This window comes from Aricia agestis, chromosome Z, assembly GCF_905147365.1.
Source record: "Aricia agestis chromosome Z, ilAriAges1.1, whole genome shotgun sequence".
Lineage (NCBI taxonomy): Eukaryota > Metazoa > Arthropoda > Insecta > Lepidoptera > Lycaenidae > Aricia > Aricia agestis.
Genome location: NC_056428.1, coordinates 3,659,998 through 3,686,352, shown reverse-complemented (window position 1 = coordinate 3,686,352; position 26,355 = coordinate 3,659,998). Strand labels below are relative to the sequence as shown.

Genomic DNA, 26,355 nt, shown 5'->3' with positions numbered 1-26,355 from the left:
ATTTCTCTACAGTTAATACCGTCTTGAATGTTCTCTTTGCTTTGATACTGTTTTATACTATCAGAATCTTGGGTTTCACTTCCATTTCTTTCAGTTTTAGGTTTCGTTTTTTTGCCAATTCCTTTTCCTTTTATAGACATATTTTTTTTATTTTCTGCTTTTTGAGTTTCCAATTCTTCTTTTTGCTTACATGTTCTTTTCTTTTTTGATGTTCCAGATTCCTGATCTTGATTCATTTGTAAATCCTCAGCACTTACACTTTTTCCTGACACTATCTCTAGCTTTCTCTTTTTTGTTGGCTCCTTAATATTCATAGATCCATATTGCATTTCTTTTAAGAACTTCATAAAACTTTCATTCACAGCTGTCAACTTTTCCTCATCTGCTTCTTCTTCTTGCAGAGGAAGCCTTGCTAAAACTTCATTCTCATCCAATGGGACAATTCCACATTTTCTAAATCCGGATTTTACATTTTTTTCAGCATTAACTCTCACCTCACTCAGTAGTAACTTCAATAACCGTGGAAAACATCCCTTCGGTACACATGATTTAGCTCTTCCATCATCGGATCTCTTCCATTTGTCCAACAAATTACGCCAAATCATCTTCATCGGTCTGAATAATGCCACGTCTAAGGGCTGAGTTAGATGCGTTGAATTTGCAGGCAGAAAAACAAAATGGACATTACTTTTCTTGCATTCTTCTATTACATGAATAGAAATATGTGAGGACAAATTGTCTCCTATCAAAATTTTTTTGCCGTCTTTCTTATCAAAAAAAGGTATGACTATTGTTTTTATCCAATCCTCAAAAGTGCCGCCATCAAACCAGCCAGATGAAGACCTGTTATACCTTGTATTATCTGGCCCCCCCATCGTCCATGAATCATATAAATGACCTGCCTTGTAGACAACATACGGTGGTAGTAGTTCACCATCTGCTGTGGCCGACATCATCAAAGATATTGATCCTTTCGAGTGATTAACTATACGTTCTGGGTACTTACACCCTCGCCTTACGATCACCTTCCTGCAACCTGGATCATCTATGAGATTAGTCTCATCATAGTTGATTATATTTGGGGTTGGGACATTCTCTAAAGACTTTTCTAATTGGCCAAAATTTTCTTTTATTGTCTCTGGAGACACAGCCGCCCTTGATCGTTTGATGTTCTGACATATTCTTTGAGATATTTTATCAGCGTGTCTCTTCAAGAATCCATCAATGTAGTCTATACCAGGAAAGTTATTTTTAAATCTTTTGTGGTTAATATTCAATGAGTCTAGATACATTTTTATTATATATCTAAGATCTGTTGTATCTAACGGGTAGCCCCAATCACCGCAGATATTTAAATTTTTAACTATATGTAGCTCTTCCTCTTTAGATAATGCTGTTGGCCTACCATGGGCCTTCATTACTCGGTTCTTGTGACGGCATAGTACTGATTTCGATATATTATACTTTTCCGCTACATAATTTAAGCTGTTCTTCGTTGACTTTATCTCATCTAAGGCTTGCTTTATTAAGAGTTCGTCGTATTTCTTATAGGTTTTAGCACCCGGTTTAGGTACGTAGTTACGAGGCATTCTGAAAAAAAATAAAATGAAAATAATGAAGTGTCGCTAAAATAATAAAATAAGTTTTTATTGCCAACTTCGATGTTAGTAAATTGTGTTTTAAAAATTACAAATAGAATAGAAAGTATTATTGCAACTAAATAAATGCACAATTAAAATTTTTGACAACCCTATTTGAACATTCCACCTTACCCCTTACGGCCGTTCCCAATATTTGATCTATCTCTGGTTTTGCCCTACTAGAGATAGGAATAGCTCAGATTAGACATTAGAGACATATATTTTATGTCAATTGTGAGCTATTCCTATCTCTAGTAGGACAAAACCAGAGATAGATCAAATATTGGGAACGGCCGTTAGTCTTACCAAATATCCCCCGTATTGTTCCAATTATAGCAGTTCATGAACCAATTTTCCCCCTTCGCGTTCCAATTATGGCAAAAAATATCTAAAAATTAGTGTTCTAGAAAAACTAAGATTTTCAATGAAATTACGCAATAATTTTCTTACCTTCACGTTTCTTTAGGGCGTATTACAATATTATAATCCAATTCACGTCAATTTCAACACTTTTTCGCAGTGTAACTCTTTAAAAACACAAAGTTAAATTGCACAAAAGCCGCAAGTCCATCATGACCTATCTTTGAAAGGTTTTTTTTTTATTGTAACCTGATTGGTAGACTTGAATTCTCAGTGTAGCCAGAAGAAAAAAATACAGGTTCGTTCAAAAATTCAAAAAAAGGTTTTAATCTTTAGGACTGTAAAGCAAGAACAGAACGGTTTAGAAAATCCGAGTTTTGTGCCTATTTACCCCGGCATTCCTACGAGGGCTGCTATTTATGTATCCGGAACTGGCCACTTACAAGAACAATATTTAAAAAGTAATTACAACATTTGAAAATAGAACTCTTTGGTTGAAGAATACATTTTGTTTCATGTGACTGTCAATTATTTTTCCATTGTGGCGTCATTTTGAAAATTGCGTGTCTTCATTTGCCATGGATTTAACGCGTGAACATTTTCGTGCAATGATTTACTACGATTTTCGGCGTGGGCTAAATCAACAACAGTGCTTTATTCAACTCACCGCAACTTTTGGAGATGAAGCACCATCAAAAACCACTGTTTATCACTGGTACAGTGAGTTTAATCGTGGGCGGTCTATGCTCACGGATGAAAATAAAGAAGGTCGCCCAAAAACAGCTGTTGTCCCACAAAATATAGATGCTGTGCGGGAACTAATAATGCGTGATCGTTATGTTACATATCGCGAGATAGAGGCGTCCTTAGGCATAAGTATGACGAGCATACATAAGATATTACACGAACATTTGGCTGTAAAAAAAATATGTTCGCGTTGGATTCCGCACAACTTGACAATCGATCAAAAACGGGCTCGTGTCGATTGGTGCAAAAAATGATAAAAAAATACAACCGTGGTACGTCAAAAGCCGTTTATAATATCTACACAGGTGATGAATCTTGGATCTATGCATATGACCCCGAAACTAAACAACAGTCAACGGTGTGGGTGTTCCAAGATGAGCCGAAACCAACAAAAGTTACTCGTGCAAAAAGTACTTTGAAGCAAATGGTCGCCTGTTTTTTGGAATTAATGGACATGTGGCTACAGTGCCATTAGAGAATCGTAAAACGGTTAATTCTGAATGGTATACGACCATTTGTTTACCAGAAGTCTTTGAAGAAATAAGAAAGGACAACCGACAACGCAGAATCATATTACATCACGACAATGCTAGCTGTCACACTTCAGCTGAAACAACTCAGTTTTTGGAGGGTCAAAAGATCGAATTGACTGGTCATCCGCCGTACAGCCCTGATTTGGCACCTAACGATTTCTTTTTATTTCCATACGCGAAGAACAAATTACGTGGTCAACGTTTTTCGAGCCGCGAAGAGGCTGTTGATGCGTTCAAAATGCACGTTTTGGAGATACCTCAATCATAATGGAAAAAATGCTATGAAAATTGGTTCCAGCGTATGCAAAAGTGTGTCGATCATCGCGGCGAATATTTTTAAAAGCAATAAAACCATATTAAATGATATATTTTTGTTTCTTTTTTTAATTCCGGATACATAAATAGCAGCCCTCGTATTTTACCCGTTTTACGGTACCGGTATTTTTTCATAACGTTATTGCTTCAAGGGCATAGATAACGGTATGAAAATTTACCCGATACTAGAAATAACGGTAAAAATTGGAATTAATACCGGTAAATGTTATAACGGTAAATAGGATTTATAACGGTAAATATATGTTCTTTGATAACGTTACCTTTTGTAAAATAAGTACTTAATTTAATCAGTCAATTCAGTATGCAGTATGCACAAAATTAAACTAGACGTGTCTGGTGACCAGTAGGTATATAATATGTATTATAGGAAAAATGACGTCTAATATTAGACGTGTCATTCTCATATGAGAATGACATGGTCAGTACTCAGTAGTTCAGTGCTCAGTTTCTTTGTTCAAATATTACTAATTTATGGTTTGTATAGTAAATTATTGTATTGTCAGCACGTGCGCCGTGCACTGGCTGCCGGGCGGACTCTGTTGTTTTGCAGACGACGGGGTGAGGCGGGCTTTTTGTCCACGAAGGAATAAAGACCGCGTCTGCCCGTCGATGTCTGCAACTGCGCTCGCCGCGTAGGTACACAAAGCACACGACGAGTGGAGGCAGTCAGTTCAGGACGTTCGTTCTAGTGAAGATAGAGAGAATAGAGCTAGCTGCCGCCTCGCGCCGTCTGCGTTACCGCATGTAAACTAGTTTGTGTGATCCACGGCGGGCAGCCGCCGACATGCCGCGCCACCAGAGCCCGCCGGGGACCTGCAGAGCGGTCTTTTTGCTCTTGGTGTGCGTAAGTAAATGGTAATACATATTGTAGGATTCCCTTTATGCTATCGTTCACGGCGAAATTGACCGGTCCGCCCCGCCCCATCGTGTGCAAAGTGCCTCTGATCCGACGGGCTACGCTCCTTAAAATATTTTCTGTGTTATAATACCTACATATTTTGTAAATCCTATCATATTATAATTTTGTGCTTCCTTTTTTAAATGTGTTGATATTTTTAACTACAGTCTACAAAATATAATATATGTATTAAACTTAGAATAATTCTAGTAATAATTACTAAGACATACAAATAATTATCCATATTTTGCCCATCCCCCGCATTCGCCACAATTAAAACAAGTAAATAAATACGGACATAGGTACCTTGCATAACTTTCTGCATTCATTGACTAAACAAATTGCAGCACCATCTTGACTTGTTAAGTCAAAGTTTTTTTTATGAAAATAAGGGGGCGAATGAGCAAACGGGTCACCTGATAGAAAGCAACTTCCGTCGCCCATGGACACTCGCAGCATCAGAGGAGCTGCAGCTGCAGGGGAGGGTAGGGAAGAGAAGGGAATAGGGGAGGGGATTGGGCCTCCGGCAAACTCACTCACTCAGTGAAACACAGCGCAAGCGCTGTTTCACGCCGGTTTTCTGTGAGAACGTGGTATTTACGAAACTTACGAAACTTTAATAACAGTGCTCTGTATATTTTCGACCTTTTAGCGCCCGCTAAAACACTTTATCTAAAAGACCGTCAATACCCTTGGGTTACATTTAATATAAAGAAATTGATGAAACGTAGAGATGAGGCATATAAGAGGGCACGCAATACAAAAAATGATTCTCACATTAAATATTATAAGGATCTCAAAAAGGAAGTTGCACAAGCCCTGATCAGAGAGAAAGCGGCTTATTTTGATACGTATGTCAATGCTCATATTAAGTATCCAAAAATCATGTGGAAACATCTAAAAGATAACTTAAATAATAATAATAATATGGAATTTGCCTTATACCGTCATACTTACGTAACCCTAATGTTATCAACAATCATTTTTTGGACATACCGGGTGATAATATTGTATCGCCCTCATTGCAGGCTTATTTTAATTCGCATACTTTTGATTCGTCTACTTTCCACTTTAATCTGGTTGGTGATTCCGATGTCATTAAAATTCTGAAGTCATTAAAGTCTAAGGCGATTGGGATTGAAAATATAAATTTAGACATATTATTGATGTTAAGTCGAAGCACTAATTGCCTAAGTGCTATCACCCATATCATCAACTCATCTATAAAATCTGGTACCTTTCCGGAAGCGTGGCATACGGCTATTGTTAGACCTATACCTAAAAATGATAACGTGTCGGAACTAAAAGACCTGCGACCGATCAGTATATTGCCCTGCTTATCTAAGGTACTTGAGAAGGTAATAAGTCCAGACCATCAAATATATGGATGACCACAATATATTACCCTCAGTACAGTCGGGTTATCGTAGACAGCATAGTACGACTACTGCTTTATTGGATGTCGTCGATAATATTATCTCTGCACAGGATGGGGGAGAGGTAACAGTATTAGTCTTACTTGATTATTCACGTGCGTTTGAAACAATAAATATATCTTTACTGTTATCAAAACTTAAATATTATGGTTTCGACGACAAAGCTATAGCCTGGTTTTCTGCTTATCTGTTTAATCGGTCGCAGGTAACTGAAATTATCTCGGACGATGTGTCTCCTTTGCGTTCGTATCCTAAGAGGGTAAACAGAGGAGTGCCGCAAGGTTCAGTGATTGGGCCAGTAGTATTTTCTTTGTTTAAAAGTAGTAAAGTGTATCCGATATTGTAGGTTTCATATTTATGCCGATGATATTCAACTTTACATAACGTTTAAACCGTGTAACGTCATTGAGGCAATAAAAAAGTTGAACGATGATCTAGAACGGATCAGTCTGTGGTCTAAAAATAATTCATTGGTGCTAAACCCAACTAAAACTAAATATATGATCTTGGGAACTAAAGCGCAAATACGTAAAACTGAGATCAATATGCTTTCTATTCGTATTACGGACGTAAACATAAACAGAGTAACGGAAGCACGAAATCTAGGAGTACTAATTGATGAAGGGTTCAGGTTTGAGAAGCATGTATTAAAAATCGTAAGTAGGTGCTTCTACCGCTTAAAGATCCTTTACAAAATAAGAAATTTCATTTCAAATAATCTACGTGCTATTCTTTGTGAAACACTGGTCCTCTCTAATTTAAACTAGGCGGACGCTGTTATTGGTCCCTGTCTGCTCGCACGCTCTAAACATTACATACAGAAAGTGCAAAATGCGTGCGCAAGATTCTGTTGTAATGTGCCTCCACGCGCCCATGTGTCGCCATACATAAACGAATTGAAGTGGCTCAAAATGGATAGTCGTAGGCAGCTGCACTTTGCTACTCTGTTGTTTGGTGTGGTGAAATTTAAAACCCCATCCTACCTCTATGATAAGCTACAGTGGGCAGGTAACAAACAGCTGACCATCACCACTAGGGGATCCGCCTATCTCATGGTTACTCCACGACATCACTCGTCTGCCTTTAGAGGTTGCTTCAAATATATGGCAAGCAAAATCTGGAACAACCTGCTGCCACCTGCTTTTCGCGATCTGAAAACCATTTATAATTTTAAAAACAAATTTAAAGATTTTCTATTTCTTCAACAGATCGCATAGTAGGTAAGTAGCCTCCTTCCCACACGTCTCCTATTAGATTATTTTTTGTGTTTATATTTTATTATTTATTATTTTAAATCATATTTATTGATTTATTGAATTTTGAATTTATACTGAGACAAAGCATTACTTACCCATTTTTTTTTCGATCTGTAACATAGTGGTAGTTGGGTTGTTCAACAGACACTTGCCAGAGACCGAGTACGTTGGAATGCATGTTAATATACTATCTTCTTTCCCAATTAACACAAGGGTCCTTGCCCGTACAATATATCAGCTGTTTATTATATTTTAGTCTCGGGGTTCAATTACTGTCATAAATAAAATTCACCTAAAACGTACATAATATAATATATTATGATATGGATATTATTGTGGTAATATTATTGTTATGTTCTTACCTAATTATCTTCTGTCACTAGATTGCAAATCAACAAACTGGTGTGCAAGATAAGAAGACGCAATGCTGCAGAGTTCTAACTTACCGATTTACGGCCATTCCCAATATTTGATCTATCTCTGGTTTTGCCCTACTAGAGATAGGAATAGCTCACAATTGACATAAAATATATGTCTCTAATGTCTAATGTGAGCTAATCCTATCTCTAGTAGGGCAAAACCAGAGATAGGTCAAATATTGGGAACGGCCGTTAGTCATCACTTTAATGAAATGATCGTTATTTACACTATCGAAACCTATTTACAAGCTGTCACTTTATTTGTTCATGACTTTTGTTTTTAAGTTATACGTTGTGTATGGTACCTATCCGTACTTGATATTTAATTATAATTATTGTGTAAGTACATATTTATATAAGTATATAACTGTGATGTCACCCACGTCCCACGGGACCGCGTACAGAATGCGGCGTCCGAAGGCCGAAGCTCAGGTGTGCGGCGCGGCGTGAGCCTGCTCCCCGCGCCTCACCGCCTCTCTCTTACTCCTTATCTCCAGGCAGAGATTCCTAAGGTGGCGGTATAATATAGTGATAGGCGGAAAGTGCGTCACAAGGTGCGGCCGTTCCCATATTATATAAGAGCGAATTGCATGGTGCGTCACGGGTGCCACCACCAGTTTCATTGATATTTTTATTTTATTTTTTTATTTAAATTAAGTACATGTACACAAAATTATATATTATGCAAATATAAATAATATTATAATATTATGTTATTACATATTTTGATACATTATTATATTATTATCTGTTATATATACATATTTTTTTTTATTTTTATTTAATTACTTATTTATTTTTATTTCTTTTTTACCAATTAGTACCTACTTATAATAATTATTCTTACAGTGTGCCTGAAGTAGTCTGTCCAACGCTGACAAAAAATGGGTCCACAGAATATCAGGGACTGTGAAACCCACAGTCATGAACCTGAGTGGACCTACCAATTTACCTCTAAATGCGCCTTGTTTATTTAGCATTATTGTGTTTTTTTTTTTTTTTGTGAATTTGTTGTTCTTTTGTGCTTTTTGTCTTACCCAGTTACCTTCATAGTATTTGTCTGTATTCTGTATTATTGTTCTAAAAAAAATCTTGATTGTTTGTATTGAGTCATAGTTTTCCTTTTATTTTAAATGTGGGTAGTTTGTGTAATGTTTAAATTTCCGTCGAATAAACGTTTATTTTTTTATTTATTATTTATTTCTCCGGTCGAGCCGGCCCATTCGTGCCAAAGCATAGCTTTCCCACGTATATAAAAACTGGTGCTCGGAAGTTGGGCTGCGAGTGATATTTGGTGCACGACACATACCACGTACCTGATACCAGAAAATATCGTTATATTTACCGGTATTTTTATAACGATATTTTTTGGTTATGTTACTAGATATCATTTATATTATGTCTATGCTAGATATCGATATAAAAAATACCGTTATCTGGCTACCATTATGAAAATACCGGTACGTAACGATATTTTTTCGGGTATTCGATAACGTTATGAAACCCTGCTTTGAATAAGTGAATTATCAAAATAGATTTAAAAAAACAAAAATGTCAGTGTGAGTGGGTGTCAATGGGGTGTCATTTGCCAAATTGTCATCACAGAGTACTTTATTTATTTACTAACCTCTATATGTTTGTGTTTGTTTTAGGTATATTCAACAGAATTTAAATTATTATTAGATACTGTACCTTGTTTCTTCACCAGACCTGCAATATAGAGCAAAGTCTACCCAAAAGCACTCTGACATTGGCAACTCACTGAGGCCGCCATAACCTAAAGAAGAAGAAGTATATACCGTACTGGAAATTGTCATTTTCAAAATTCAATCATCAATCATGTCATTTGAGTTTTTGGGAGAATGTGAAAGAGTGATGTTGTGTTTTTATATTATTTTCCTAAAATTGTGTTATCTGGGTTTTTAATGTGTAATATTGGTAGGATATTAACCATTAAATAATCGTTATCGTGCACAAGTGTGGGAAAGTGATGTATGTAATATGATGTAACCAGAAACGTGCTCTTTTGTGTTCCCTCCAAAACTCCATCAAAAGTTTCAGTAAAGCGTCCTACCATTTTACTGAATCGACCGACTTGACTTCTTGACTGTATTGACTTTATACTTAGACTTTGACTAGACTTTGGACCTGACTGACCTGACGATATTAAATAAAAAATTGTATTAAAGAATATTGTTTTCCCGCCATAATATTATACTCGACACTGGCCATGGTTATAGCCGAAGTGCCATTATATGAAAAAAAAAAATCATGTCATTTTCCAATGTTTTATGATTTGTCAAATATGTCATTCGATTTTCGTGGTAAACAAGAAATTAAAAACATATGGAAATTTTAGATAAATAATTGAAAAGGACACATAATATATTAAATATTACAAAATGGGTACGACGGGTCAATCTATAACCCTTGCTAACAGTATTATAGGCGTCGGAATCTTAGCGATGCCGTTCTGCTTCCAACAAGTAAGTTGCTCTGAATCGGACTATTTTAATAATACTGTTCTAACAAGAAATATCAATACGTGGCTTAAATTATCGAAAGAAAAGCTATGCATTAATGTATGTAAGTATATTTTTTTAGTTTGAAACCTCAAACCAAGGTCATGTTTTGTTCTTATTGGTGGTAAGTATTTGTTCAAACGAATTACTTCCAAGTTCTTTTTTGTCGTATATACCTGTAGCTTTAAATCCCGCTCATTTGATAAAATAATCCGAAATCAATAATTAAAGAAACTGGAACAATCATGGGAATGCATAAACCCAGTTTTACATATAATAATATGTACTTAATTAATTCAAAATTTAGTCATAAGCCCCATACATTATCTGTCAAACTCTTCATACAGAAGTTAGACAATTGAGGAGCTGGCGAACAAAACCGGATTAGTCCGGGAGAACATTTTTTTACACAGTGGTTAAAAAACTAGTATCAACTACTACTACTACTACTACTACTGAACTAATCAGGTTTTGTTTGAAAATTGACTTTTTAAAGTCTTTTGAACCGGTTTTGATTGAAATAATTAACAGGAATTGATGCAGATGGGTCAAGAGAAGACGATAAAAAAAAAATACTTTTGCACTCTGGTGGATTTGTCCAGTTTTGTTCGCCAGCTCCTCAATTAATATTAGACACATCCCTAAGCTGCACCCGGCTGCCGCATAACAATTGAAAATCTATTGAGTCTGCGATCAAGGTATTAAAGTACACTCTAGTAAATATTTGACAAGGCCTTTATAGCAGTATGCCTGTTAAGACTTTTCATTGTTACAAGCAGTAAGATAATGTTTGGTGCAACAAACCAAAATGAATGACATCAAATCTTTGTCTGATATAAAATCTTTAGACAAACAAGAATGGCAAATTTATATAGTTTTTTATTAACTGCATATTTAAAAAAGATGCAAAATACATGATATAGCATAGGCAAAAGTCGCAGGTAAAAGAACTCTGTGCAACATAATCCATACTTCCATACTTAATAATATTATAAATGCGAAAGTGTGTCTGTCTGTCTGTTACCTCTTCACGCCCAAACTGCTGAACCGATTTTGCTGAAATTTGGTATGGGGGCATTTTCAAAAAAACGTGTACCCTTGCAAAAATATGTCTATATTTTTAAGGTCATTTATTTAAAGAAGTTTATATAACACAAAAACCTTTTATTTAAACATTTTTATTGTTGCACTACTTATAAAAGTAAAAAATTCTTTGATTTCATAGATTTAACTTCAATAATTAGAGGGACGAACATCTCATAATCATAAAGATGTGTTCACATGTCTACGAATTCCTAAGTTATTAATGACATCGGATTATATGCACGATCAAAGTGTCGAAATATCCATGCAAATATGCACGAAAAAGTGTCGAAATATGCACAATAAAAAGTCACTTAATATTAAAATTTATTATTTTTTTTGAAGACTTTTCCGGTAGTGACATTAATAAAACCGCCAATTTTTGTAATATCATAAAATCCAAGATTTTTAATTTCTTGAAATAAAGACTTTTTATTTATTTATTATACGCCAATAATAATTTTCGACCAACATTTTCCGATTGCAATCTTAATGCCCATGGAAGTTAAACTACCGAAATTTGCACTATCACCAAAAAATTGCCAAAATATGCACTATCGCCTAAAAAGTGACATTATATGCATTTGCATATGCAAGTATGCAAATGCATATAATCTGATGTCTAGTTATTATAAATCTGCAAATATCAATGACACAAAATGATTTTCAACTTTACTGATAGAAAAGTAGTGGAAATAAAATCAAAATTATTTAAAAAAATAAAACTTTTAGGTACTTACTTAAATTTTAAATAGTACGAGGGCTGCTATTTATGTATCCGGAATTAAAAAAAGAAACAAACATATATCATTTAATATGGTTTTATTGCTTTTCAAAATATTCGCCGCGATGATCGACACACTTTTGCATACGCTGGAACCAATTTTCATAGCACTTTTTCCATTCTGATTGAGGTATCTCCAAAACGTGCATTTTGAACGCATCAACAGCCTCTTCGCGGCTCGAAAAACGTTGACCACGTAATTTGTTCTTCGCGTATGGAAATAAAAAGAAATCGTTAGGTGCCAAATCAGGGCTGTACGGCGGATGACCAGTCAATTCGATCTTTTGACCCTCCAAAAACTGAGTTGTTTCAGCTGAGGTGTGACAGCTAGCATTGTCGTGATGTAATATGATTCTGCGTTGTCGGTTGTCCTTTCTTATTTCTTCAAAGACTTCTGGTAAACAAATGGTCGTATACCATTCAGAATTAACCGTTTTACGATTCTCTAATGGCACTGTAGCCACATGTCCATTAATTCCAAAAAAACAGGCGACCATTTGCTTCAAAGTACTTTTTGCACGAGTAACTTTTGTTGGTTTCGGCTCATCTTGGAACACCCACACCGTTGACTGTTGTTTAGTTTCGGGGTCATATGCATAGATCCAAGATTCATCACCTGTGTAGATATTATAAACGGCTTTTGACGTACCACGGTTGTATTTTTTTATCATTTTTTTGCACCAATCGACACGAGCCCGTTTTTGATCGATTGTCAAGTTGTGCGGAATCCAACGCGAACATATTTTTTTTACAGCCAAATGTTCGTGTAATATCTTATGTATGCTCGTCATACTTATGCCTAAGGACGCCTCTATCTCGCGATATGTAACATGACGATCACGCATTATTAGTTCCCGCACAGCATCTATATTTTGTGGGACAACAGCTGTTTTTGGGCGACCTTCTTTATTTTCAGCCGTGAGCATAGACCGCCCACGATTAAACTCACTGTACCAGTGATAAACAGTGGTTTTTGATGGTGCTTCATCTCCAAAAGTTGCGGTGAGTTGAATAAAGCACTGTTGTTGATTTAGCCCACACCGAAAATCGTAGTAAATCATTGCACGAAAATGTTCACGCGTTAAATCCATGGCAAATGAAGACACGCAATTTTCAAAATGACGCCACAATGGAAAAATAATTGACAGTCACATGAAACAAAATGTATTCTTCAACCAAAGAGTTCTATTTTCAAATGTTGTAATTACTTTTTAAATATTGTTCTTGTAAGTGGCCAGTTCCGGATACATAAATAGCAGCCCTCGTAAGTATATTTGTTATTGTTAAGGAAAGGCGACGCCTTGATAATTTGCTTGTAGCGATATCGATTTTTCTCAGCAATGACTAAAGCTAAGAAATTAAAGTTCATTGTCAGTATTCATCATGTCTTTGTCTTTGATTTACCCATAGCATAACACGATTGGTCAACTTTTATAACACAGAATAATCAATCAAAAAGACCTGTGTAAAAAAAGGGATTCCTATTTTTCCAACAGAGGAGAGTGATTTAAGCTTCCAAAATTTATACATGGATTGGTTCAAGCATACACTTTAATTTGACCATAGCTTATATGAAATGTATTTATGGTTTTTAAATTACACGACAAAAACTTATTTTTTCGCTTACGCCCTTTCCATTTTTTGCTGTTCCATTGCTTGTTTTCTGTGAGAGGCCGGGCCGGCCTTTCATAGAAAACTAGCAATCTAAAACATATCCAAAACGGTTTTTTACTTTAACGCGGCGTCACCTTAACACACAAGTAATAAAAAATATATTAATTGTAAGTTAATCGTACCAGTTTAAAAATCTCCAATTTTCTTAATAAAATCTGTGAATAAAAAAATAATTTATTTAAAATGTGAACTAAGCCTTATGCTTTCCGCCTGTTGTGACTTATCCGTTCCATTATATGTGACCATACAAACAGTCACAAATCGGAAGTCACGTAACATTACTTTCTTTTGCTTTTAAAGTGTTTGTAAATAACCGATAATAGTTATCACAATTTCATTTTTATACTAAATGCTAAGCTAATTTTGCAACGTGGCAACAGTAAAAACAGTTGGAGAACGTATAATAATGCTTACAAAATATGGTCACTTACCTGAACAAATAAACCGTTCCTGAAGAACCGTCCAACCTGCGTCCGCGTCTTGTAGCAGATTTTTAACTACTAAATTCAAATTGGAGTTTCTCGATGTACAATGAAATATAGTGCTATCATTTAGTGCCGAAAATATTTTTGTAGTATGTTTATAAAACTAAAAAAAACTGTCACTAAGCAGAATATTCCGGTCGGGTTGTTTTTTCATGATTATAATTTTAATTAATTTGTAGTTAAATTATGTTAGATTTTTCAATAACAAGACATTCAATTGATACATTAAGTATTTAGGAATCTAACATATGTTTTTTAAGGAACTTACTTTAAGAAAAAAAATAGTTATTAAAGATTTTGTTACAACTTCTGGGAAGGGGACAGGTGAATTTAATAGTTTTCGGTACTTAAAAACCCTTATAAATCTCATACTAAATAAAATTTTATACAAACGTGAATGTATTTCAATAAAAGAAAACTTGTTTTTTCTCCTACATTAAAATTACAAAATTTTTTTACAAATAATCTGTAGCGAACTGCGAAGTCAAGGGACAAGGTAAAAACCAGGGGTACACATTTTTTTGAAAATGCCCATGGAGATACTTTGAGTCCCGGGAAAGGACACAGGATAGTTTTTGTCCCAGGAAAATGCACGGTTCCTTCGCGATAAACGAGTTTTGGCGCAACGGAGTTGCGGGCGTCATCTAGTATTTAATATTGTTTGTACCATAATAGTAGGTACATGATTTAAATTATTGTTTTTTTTTCAGTGTGGTGTGTTATTAGCAACCCTAATTCTCATGTGTATGGGTCTAATGTCTAGGCTATGTTGTTATTTTCTACTCAAATCAGCCATTATTACTAGAAGAAGAAATTTTGAATTTTTAGGTAAGCCAAATAATTTAAGGATACTTGATGCAGTAGAAATATGAGCTGTTGTACATATTATAATGTTATTAAAGGGACCTGTATTTTTTAAATTATAATCTAACAGTCTTTACGCTTGATATTTTTTTAATAAAAAAATTTGTTCATATCAAATGGCTTACATAAAATAATATATAATTATACTTAATTGTAAACACTTGCATCATAAGTCAAAGAAAGTTTGATGATTTACTGCATTCTTAACATAAACAAACTAAAGAAACACTCTGACAAGCTTCTGTATATAAGACAGTGAATACAATAAGGAACCTTCCTTATTGTATTCACTGTAAATCATCAAACTTTCTTTGACTTATGATGCAAGTGTTTACAATTAAGTATAATTATATAGTCTGATAGGTATCAGACAGAGACCGGTCACGCAGTCAAGCATTCAAGCAGTCAGTTTTGCATTATTTGTGTTGTATTACGTTAAATAGAGATACCCACACAGGGGGTGTTCTGACCGCTCTGGTGATCAGAATTCCTCTCGTGTGACTGACTGCTTGAACGCAGAACGCTTGAACACATAACCACTCTTTGTCTGATAGGTCATAGGTCCCTTACTAGTAAAATTAGTTAAAGTAACAATAAATATTATGTTTCAGCGTTCCATATTTTTGGCCCAGCTGGTAAGATGGCAGTTGAGACAGGAATTATAGGATTTCTAATGGGAACATGTATTGCATACTTTGTAGTGGTTGGTGATTTGGGACCACAGATTATTGCCAAAATGTTGAATATTAACCAGAGTGATATATTGAGGTGAGAAAAGTCTGTTGCTCTGCTGTCATAATTATATCCTAGTGCAGTTTATCTTATGACCTTTTTTAAAATTACTTAGTGAGTAGTGACTGAGAAAGATATTTTATAGCAAAGACTTGTTCAAATACATCTATTATATCTATACATATTATAAAACAAAGTCGCCTTTTTCCCTCATGTCCCTTTGTTCCCTTTAATCTTTAAAACTACGCTACGTATTTTGATGCGGTTTTCTTTAATAGATAGAGTGATTCAAGAGTGATTAGAGAACAGAGAGAAAAGAGATAGTGATTACAAGAGGAAGGTTTATTAAGTATAATAACATTCATTAAATAGTGGAGAAATACTGTTATTGTTGGGGTTTCTAGTGTGATGTCGTAAATAATTCATTCTTTCCGCTTACATTGCGAACGCAGGCTAAACCCTACGCGATTTATCAAAATAATGTACCAAGTATTGTACACATTGAGAAGGTCTACAGAAAACTCCACGGTGGTATAATATTATGTCTATCTCTTAATGGATATCCCACAATTTTTTTTTGTCATTTACTTTTTACGAAAAAATTTAATAAATACAGCATTAATACATACCATACTTATGAATTATAATATAGTAAATGTTTTGTTTTCAGAACATCTATCATGGTGATAGTGTCTCTAGTGTGTATTTTGCCACTGGGGTTGTTGAGGAATGTGGACAGTCTGAGCAACGTCAGCGCTGCCACAATTGCATTCTACTTCTGCTTAGTTATTAAGGTAATGACATTAATATTTATTACTAAGATACAAGCTATGGTTCAGTACGGTCGCCGCATACTGAAGAATTCACCCATTTACATCTTTATCATCATATAGGTAACTAGACCCCGCGAGACCCGTACATTTTTCCGGGATAAAATACTTTTAAGTCCCGGGAAAGGACATAGGATACCTCCTATGTCCTTTCCCGGGACTTAAAGTATCACCATACCAAATTTAAGCAAAATCGGTTCTGAGGTACGAGCGTGAAGAGGTAAAAGACAGACAGACAGACACACTTTCGAATTTTTAATATTAGTATGGATTGCTTACCAATAAATATCCATTGTCCATCTGATCGGATAATATTTACCATATTCCCCTGCTCATTTGCCGCCTCACCAAAGAATCCGAGAATGTAAATTTGTGCGGGGCCTCTACAGTATACACATTATGCCTCCTAACTAAACGGCTTATTCCACCTTACTAAATTTAGACGTCTAAATTGATTCAGTATCTAAATTTAGTCAAGTGTAATAGCATTTAGAAAGTTAGGATCCTAATTAGCGTACTATATCGGAAGAAGTGTGGTGTGTAAGGTGGAATAAGCCTTTTATAAAAAAATACACAATGAATAAGCTATGTAACAATTTTCTTTGTCTTTCGAGCGATTTTTTTAAATCGTGTGTGTGTAAAAAAAAATACATGTTGATTGCCACGACAAAAATTAAAAATAGTGAATTTACCGAGATGGCCATAACATAAATTTCGTTTATTTGGGTTATTTTTAACCCCCGACAAAAAAGAGGGGTGTTATAATTTTATTCTATATACAGGCCACGCCCCCCGCCAAAAAGGAAAAGCCCTTCCCTAGTGGCCAATACCAAAGTCATGAGCCATTACGCTACGGCCACTTTTTTAAGCGTAAACAAAATCGTAAGGCACTACCACGCGACGTCGCGTGATGTGGCAATGAATGTGTTAATATTTTGCAACTATTATTATTATTTGTGTCTATTATAATCATTTGTATCCCTTGTGTAACTATATTTATAAGCAAGTATATCTTTCAAATTCTAGGTGATAGCGGAGGCGACATCGCAACTGTTAACAACAGATTGGTACAACCACATGGAGCTGTGGAAGCCGTCGGGTGTGCTGCAGTGTGTGCCGATATTCTCTATGGCGCTGTTCTGTCAGACGTAAGTTAATTGAAAACAATATTTTTTTTAATAAAATAAAGTGGCAAACGAGTAAACGGGTCACCTGATGGATAGTAACTACCGTCGCCCATGGACACTCGCAACATTAGAAGAGCTGCAGGTGCGTTGCCGGCCTTTATGTAGTAATAATAATATGATATCTGATGTTTACATTAGAAAGCGCTGCTAAAAATGAAATTTCAGCGCTGCTACTTCACAATGAACTCTCTACAAGGAACACATACACACCCTAAAGTGTTATCACTTAGCTTTGTTATACCCTGTTGAACGCCTCCGTAGTCTAGTGGTATACAGCGCGGCTGTTGACTCGGGTCTCGGAGGTCGTGGGTTCGATTCCCACGTTGGAAACATGTTATTTAAAAGTTTGGTTAGGACAATACAGGCTGATCACCTGATTGTCTGACAAGTAAGATGATCCATGCGTCGGATGGGCATGTAAAAAGTCGGTCCTGCGCCTGTTCTCTCTCCAGTCGTGTCGGTCTTCCGTCCCACTGGTTTATGAGAGTAAAGGAATAGAGAGTGTGTACTCTTGTGTACTGCGCACACACTTGGGCACTATAAAATTACTCCTGCGTAGCTAGCCTGGTTTCAATGAAATCGGCCACCGTCACCGAAACCGGGAGCTATTATTATTACACCCTGTGTAAACAGTGTGACGCTGCGCGGAAATTCATGGCAAGATCGCGTTACATAGCGGCCACATGCGGCCGCGATAACAGTAGATAAGCTATTGTGTCTGGTTTTTCAACGATCGAAGGATTAAAGTTATTTTATATTTACTTTTGTTTCGTTTAATTTTATGTTCAGGCAGCTATTCGAGATCTTCGAGTCGATGCCGTCTGTGTCTCTGGAGAAGATGTGTCTCGTCACTAAGAACGCCATCAATATCTGTGCAGCCGTTTACTTAACGCTCGGCTTGTTCGGATACATCGCGTTCAATTCGCAGGAGATATCTGGTAATTTTTTTAGAAAAGTTTAGTCAAAAACATAATTATATTTAAAAAACCGGCCAAGTGCGAGTCGGACTCGCGCACCGAGGGTTCCGACAGCTTAAAGGTATTATAGACCTGAGTATTTGGTATGAATTTCAATTTAATACCTCTACGCGTTTATGAGGAAATGGGTAGTAAGTTTAAAATTATTAAAAAAAAATATATTATGTGATGTAACTAAAAATTTATGGTTTTCGTAATTTTTCCTTTATCTATGCTATAAGACGTTGCTTCGTACCAAATTTCAAGATTCTGAGTTCACGGGAAGCACCCTGTAGGTTTTGATTCCCTTGCAAGTGTCGAAAATTTGCGGCATAAACGGCTGTATCTTTTGATTGCGTTGGCTTAGAAGTTTGATTTTTTCACAGCTTCAAGGGACAGTAGACCTGAGTAATTGATATAAATTTCAGCTTCATACCTCCACGCGTTCCTGAGAAAAAGGGTCTTGACAGACGGACGGACGGACAGACGGACAACAAAGTGATCCTATAAGGGTTCCGTTTTTTCCTTTTGAGGTACGGAACCCTAAAAACAAAAATTTTAGCTTCTGTATATTAGACCATTTTTACAACTGGTTAACTCTTTCTAATATTGAGCACCATTTAAGTATATCTAGTTATAATACACTTGCGTGCAAAAAAATCGACCCACCCCGCGCATTTCTGTTGAAGTCACTATATCTTAAAAAGTTATAGTTATTTATTATTTCTTTTTATTAATAATGCGAGTTAATATGATAGGGAATGTGTACGTTTACTCTACATTTTCTAAAACCAACATGCTTGACTACAAACGACACAAATCACTAAGCACCCCCATCACTCAGTTTTTTAATCGTTAATTGAATGGTTATGTTCTGTATGAAAAATCGGTCAAATCTTATTGTTTTTGTTTTGTCTCGATTTTTATTGATTTATTGTTCATTTAACTTAATTTTAAACGTAATTTCTTTGTGGCAAAATGGATATTACTCCGAATAAAGCCTCTCAAGCAGGGGCTTTGCCAAGAACTGAATTTAGACAACGAGTTGCGGCTAGAAGTCTTATTTAGTCGAACTTCGGTTACAAGAGTATACCGAAGTATTCTAGAGACTCTAAACTTTACCATGCGACCATGTTCAGGAAGACATTGGGCTACATTTGAACGTGATGACCGTTTTAAGGTGTCAACGTCCTTGCGGAATCGACATCTCATTTCAGTTCAAGTGCAACGACGGCCAAGAGAAGTCGGATGAGTTACAGTAATTGAGTAGACTGTACAACGAAGACTTGCAGGCAGCTGTTTGACTTCACAAAAACTCGCTAACGGTCCAAAATTAAAACCAGCACACCGTCAAACGCAGCTTAGTTTCGCACGTTCTCGTGTTGATTTTTCATTGGAGCAATGGCGGGTCGTGCTCTTTTCTGATGAAAGCTAAATCAGTTTTTATGGTATCGATGGTCGCAGAAAAGCATACCGTAGATAAGGAGAATGATTTGCGCAAGCGTGCATTGACGAAAGGCTTTTAATTGGTAGGTGTTCGGGGACTGTATGGGCGAGATTTCTTTTGATGAAAAACCAATCTTGAGTTCGTAACCGGGCCGCGCTTTGGCACTTTGAGTACCTATCGCTACATTCAGGGCGTACTGTGACAACATGCGGTGCCATGTGCTGGTTTTGTTGATGAAGGTTTCATATTGATGTAGAACAATGCTCGACCGCACGTTGCTGCGAAAGTTCGTCAATATCTCTCCGACGTCGAAATTTCGGGTTTTGACTGGCCAGCAAGGAGTCCTAACCTTAATTCTATTGACCACCCATGGGGAGAACTCAAAAGGAGGGTCAGGGCCCGGACTCTTTCCGCAGATACCCTTCAGGACCTCTGGGTGGCTGTACAAGAAGATCGGCAAAACCCGGAAGGAAACCTGAATTAGGGTAATGGGTGGCACTACGAGCTATTGAAATCAATTTGTTAGTGTTTTTTACAAGAAAGATGTCGTTAATCGCCTACTGAAATGTTATGCCAAACTGACCGGTTTTTTGTTTTAAGGCTGTAGAATTAGTAAACAATTTACAGTTACAATAACTATAGCATTAATTAATTCCTTATTGTACTACCTTTAAAACGATACCAACATTTATATAATACTTATTATATTTCTTGAGTTATTACCGTTTGAATCATAAGGAGAGAGGTGGGTCGATTTTTTTGCACGCAAGTTTATAATCATTATTCAGGGACATAATACTTACAACCCACAGACATGTATCAAGATAGATACCGCATGTCGCTCCATTTGTATGAAAACGAGCGTGCCACTTTTTTATAGCTACTGTGACGTACCGATGATAAGTAAAGTGCCCATTATCTAGGCCAACGTTTCTATTTTAATTTCTACAGCTCAATACGGCACTTTTAGGCATTCAGGCATTTTTAAAATTCCGATTGACGTCCGATTCCGATAGCAGACTAAAGAACAGACTTTCGAAAGACGAGCATTGCTCGTCGTTTGGGAGCGCGATATGGCACGCGAATTACATACACATGCGGTATCTATCATGATCTATGTCTGTGTTACAACCAGACTGTATGTGAATTTAGCCGTTGTTTTCGCTAACTACCACTTAGTGGGAGATGCTTACCGTAAAAGTGAAGGTTTTTAGTAAAACAAATTATTTCGTACTAGGTCTAGTTCTGAGTATCATATTTATCTCATTATTTATTTGTTGTTGTGTCTAAACTCATAGTAAAAGTATGTTGTGTGAAGAATTAAACATATTTTTTTCAAGCCTCTCTCATTTTCTAATATGTGTGACTGATAATACATTTTTTTTTCAGGCAACATTCTAATGAGCTTGAGTCCGACGTGGGCGAGCGACGTGATCAAGCTGGGCTTCGTGATGTCTCTGGCGTTCAGTTTCCCGCTCATCATATTCCCCTGTCGAGCCAGCTTGTATTCGTTCTTGTATAGAAAGGTATGGGATATTTGTATAGGCCACGCTACTGACGGAGTGCAATGTAAGCTAATAATAACATTTCATCGCCATTTATAAATGACTTGCGTTGGCTTAAAATGGATGGCCGTAGGAAGTTGCACTTTGCTACACTATTATTCGGAGTAATAAAATCAAAAACACCTTCCTACCTCTTTGAGAAACTGCACTGGGCTAGTGAGAGACAGGCAATTACCAGAGGCTCGGCATATCTGCTTGATACTCCGTGTCATCATTCTTCCGCATTTAGAGGTAGCTTCAGATACTTGGCAAGTAAGATCTGGAACAACCTTCTTCCGCCATCTTACCGAGCTCTGAGAACAAAAAATACGTTTAAATTAAAATTGAACACACTCCTGTTACACGAGCAACAACAATCTCTATAGTAAAAAGAAATAATCTAAGAAAGTATCAAATTATATTTATGTTTAATGTTACTAAATATCGTAGATTATGGAATACCTTAGTCTATGATTGTAATAATCTTTTATATCAATATAATAAATAATAGGTACCACTTACCGGTTGTGGTTTAAGCCGAAACCGGGAGATATAGGAAGTTCGAAGATGCTTGCCAGGTGTACCGGCTTAAAATTTGGCATCAAAATAATAGATATTTTATGTTGTTGCTGGTTACTGAGAATGGGTTCACATAACTTTTGGTCCCTGAAAGGAATTGAAAATGTTGACTGAATGTACACTAATAGTTCTATTATTTATATAAACAGAGTAAACAGAATAAATAAAGTAGTATATTTCATGTCACTAATAACATATAATATATTTATGTAAAATACACTTACCATACTCTTTTTACAGTATAATCCGCACTATAAGTATTAAACTTCATAATAGTCCCTTCGTCTTATATGTAGGTATATATTTAATTATTTATTGATAGCACTATACTCGGTAGTTGCTATGAACTTGACCTACATAATTATGTAGGTCACAGGCGGTCGGCGCGAGCGCACACCTGCGCGTGCTCCCCGTATAACTTCGTTTCAGGCACGGGCGAAGCGCGGGAAATAGGCACTTATCTCCTGAAGCTGGAATGTCGTTGCGTCACAGGTGCGGGTGTTATGCCGTGCCGTATCGTAAATAACAGCTACCATACTCTTATTTAAGTATTCTAAATGATGTTTTATTATTTTATTATGTTTAGTATTATTATATATTATTATTATTTATGTTGAATCTGTCGTGCGTCAGGCGTAATATGTATAGGAACCACGGAAGATCAGGTACCGCGGTGCAGTGTTCTGCGCCGTGGTAATACACCTGAGTGGGTATCCTTTTCGGCATTATACAATGCACTGCCTAATGATGCCATATTTTTTTTTTTGTAGTTTGTTTGTTTTATTTTTTCTTTTGGTTTATTGTTTGCTTTTTTTTTTTGCTTTAGTGTGTGCAGTGTATTGTATTTATGTTTGAATAAATTTTTTATTATTATTATTATTATCATCGTGGTCCATTTCCAGGCGCATCCCTCTTAACACGACCACCAAATCCCTGTGACCACGTTCCGCTTGAATCGAGATTACGGTGGGCATCGTGGTCGAGAAACTCGTCAGCAAATTAATTTACATCGTGGTCATTTTAGGCGCATCCCTCTCAACACGACCACCAGATGCCGGTGACCACGTTCCGCGTGATCACGGTGGGCATCGTGGGTGCGGCACTCGTGGTCAGTCTGTTGTTGCCCAACGTGGAACTGGTGCTGGGTCTGCTGGGCTCCACGGTGGGCGTCCTCGTCTGCGTTGTCTTCCCGGCGGCGTGCTTCCTCAATGTCACGTTTAAGGATACTAATGAACGATTGTTGGCTAAGGTATGGCTTTTATTAATATAGAAGGCGTAACAAAACTAAATGATAATACTTTAGAGTTTAGCATGTGTATGTCTAACCAATATAGAAAAAACCAGCTGGTTAGGGTTCCGTTTTAGGGTTCTGTGATCAACAAAACTTGGTTGACTACGGTACCCTAAAACGGAACCCTAACCAGCCGATTTTCTGTATATTGGTAGGTTAATAGTTGTATAATTTAAGAGTACAATTGTCCTACAAATAGAACAATCCCTATTTTAGAACCATCAAATCAAAGTATGAAATCCTTTCTATCTCCGTTAGCGAAAAATCTTGAAAGTGGTATATCAAGATTTTTCGCAAATAAAAATGTTGTTTGTCTTATCAAAATGAAGCTACTCACAAAAAATTTGCTTGATAGTAATAAAAAAAAAAGGTTCTATGGCTCCCTGACTATAATCTTTTATCGTCATTAGCAGACGAATGTTAGATTTTAAATTGTGTGTTACTTTATTCCATTTCAATTAATAATACAGTAATTTGTCATACTAACTTCCGCACTCAGAGACAATTACTTATCCGTAATTTAATGAATATTTTAACGTAAGCCTCATACATTATCTGTCAAACACTTCATTAAATTGAGGTTTTAATCATCATTATATAATTATGTCTCTGAGTGCGGCAGTAGTAAGAATTGTCTCTCATTTGGTTTCAGTTTGTCGTCGTGCTAGGTCTATTTATTCTTGTGTTGGGTACGTTCGCGAATCTCCAGGCGGCCGAAAACACGAGAGACAAATATGACGACCGACACATAACTAAGGAGAGAATAGACAAAATTGTTGAGGACTTTTTCAATCATCAACAAGAGTCTGAAGGTAAAATATTAAAATTATAAGGTTTTATTAATTGAAATTAAATGTTAATCTAAAAGCACTTATTAAAATAAGGTTTAATATTATTAAATATGAAATTTGTTTTCCAGCTGCTTTGAAAAAACCGAATATTGAAGTTCCTAAACCAGAAATAAATAAAATAGTAAAGCCTGAAATTATAAAAGATTCCGACTCAGAAGTGCAGCCGCCAAACCCTGTGCCACCAGAAGCTCAACCCGATCCAGGCTTAAAACTCTTAGAAGAAAAAGATGAAAAACCTAAAGAAATATTGCCAAATACAAAAGAAGAAATTTTAAACCGAGAAACGGAATCGCATCCCCGAAATTTAAAACTGAAAACAAATGGACAAAGTGTAGATGAGATTATTAAAGTTCCTAACGAAATTAAGGAAGCCAATGGAGAAGTAGAAAGTAACATAGATAATAAACAAGACAAAATATCAAGCCAAGAGAAAATAGACATGTTAAAACAGCAGCAGCTAGTAGAAACGATTAAGCAGCATGGTGAGGAGCAAAAAGAACTTTTGAATGAGCAGAAGAATATACTAAAAGAGATTCTAAAAACCAAACAGGAGTTGGAAAACAAAAAGGAGGAAGAAAATAATGAAGCCAAAAAAATAGCGGTGGAGAGTATACAAAAGATTGCGAATATGGCTATTCAAAGCATTGGCGGTGTGACTGAAAAACCGGATAAGAAACCGGATCCTATTCAAAATATTGCTGATGCTGCTGTGAATGAAATTGCTAAAAAAGCCGCGGAAACTTTAAACGCAATCAAACAAAAGGATAATTCGCCTAATATTGTAAAGCAACCAGATACTATAAGTAACGGAGAAAATAAAGTAATCAAGAAATTAGATGAAGAAAATAAAAAATCGGATCCACTAAACATAGAGAAACCCGCCCAAAAGCAAAATATTGGTATTGAGAAAGAAAAATCCAACATTCTAACAAATCAAGAAACAAACAAAGTTATTCTTGATAAAGTAAATAAAGTCTTAAATGACATTAAACTGAAAAAAGAAAAGGTAGCTAAAAATGAAATAAATAGCAAAACAGAAGAAAAAGAACTAGTAGAACCATTAGTCGATAACAAATCTGACGTAAAAATTAAAGACAATCTAACGCCCATGGAGAAAACTAAAAGTAAAGAAAAGATTGAAATTAATCCAAAAGCACCAATTCCTTTAATTATGAACCCACAAGATAATTTTAATAAAGAGGTACCAAATAATAAAATAGCTGACAGTGCCAAACCACGAGAGAATAAAATAAAAAATGTAGGCGACGATACTAATAAGATTGTCGACAGACAGAAGAGAGAAGTAGTAGATTGTACAGAAACAACTCGTTTGCAGCCAGAAGATAAACAAATATGCGAAAATTTAGTTAATAAACCAATAAAAGACGCTACGAGTGATATACTACCTAAAGTAGATTTGAATGATGCACTGAATAACAAAATTCCACTAGATATTTTATCAGTTCACCACATAAGATCACTTAAAAGTTTTGCCGAAGATAAGAAAAGATAGGAGGTCTTTTTTATTGAATTATTTAATGTTATAGTAAAAGTAGCCTATTTAAATAACTATTTTATGAACCCGATTGTGATTTAATAAAAATGCCAATAGAAAAATTCTTTACTAAGCTGTAAAAAAATTAAAATATAAGAAACGGTAACTTAGTATCGCTATTTAAAATTTCTACACGCTTGTCCAAAACCCAGTACAAATATACTAAACTACATGGGCCACTTTTGCTAAAATATCTTATTTATAATTTATTACTTAACTTGTTTATTTATTTTTTTAGATATAAGCTGTTGCAACCAAATGTCATTGACGTACTACCATCTCGAAAACGCATTTATTACGAGTAGTTAGTCGCAATAATTATATCATAATTATTATGAAACTTCAA

At 35.8% G+C, this 26,355-nt stretch overlaps 1 protein-coding gene across 1 annotated transcript; it reads left to right on the top strand.

The window, feature by feature from the left end:
- Positions 1–9,967: 9,967 nt before the first annotated feature.
- On the top strand, positions 9,968–26,061 carry LOC121739333 (putative sodium-coupled neutral amino acid transporter 10). The gene is made up of 10 exons (XM_042131725.1): positions 9,968–10,111; positions 14,884–15,001; positions 15,649–15,805; positions 16,440–16,563; positions 17,626–17,747; positions 18,576–18,724; positions 21,579–21,715; positions 23,337–23,561; positions 24,256–24,415; positions 24,523–26,061. The coding sequence occupies exons 1-10, from the start codon at positions 10,028–10,030 to the stop codon at positions 25,965–25,967; spliced, it is 2,721 nt and encodes a 906-aa protein (XP_041987659.1). The 5' UTR covers positions 9,968–10,027; the 3' UTR covers positions 25,968–26,061.
- The last annotated feature ends 294 nt before the right edge of the window (positions 26,062–26,355 follow it).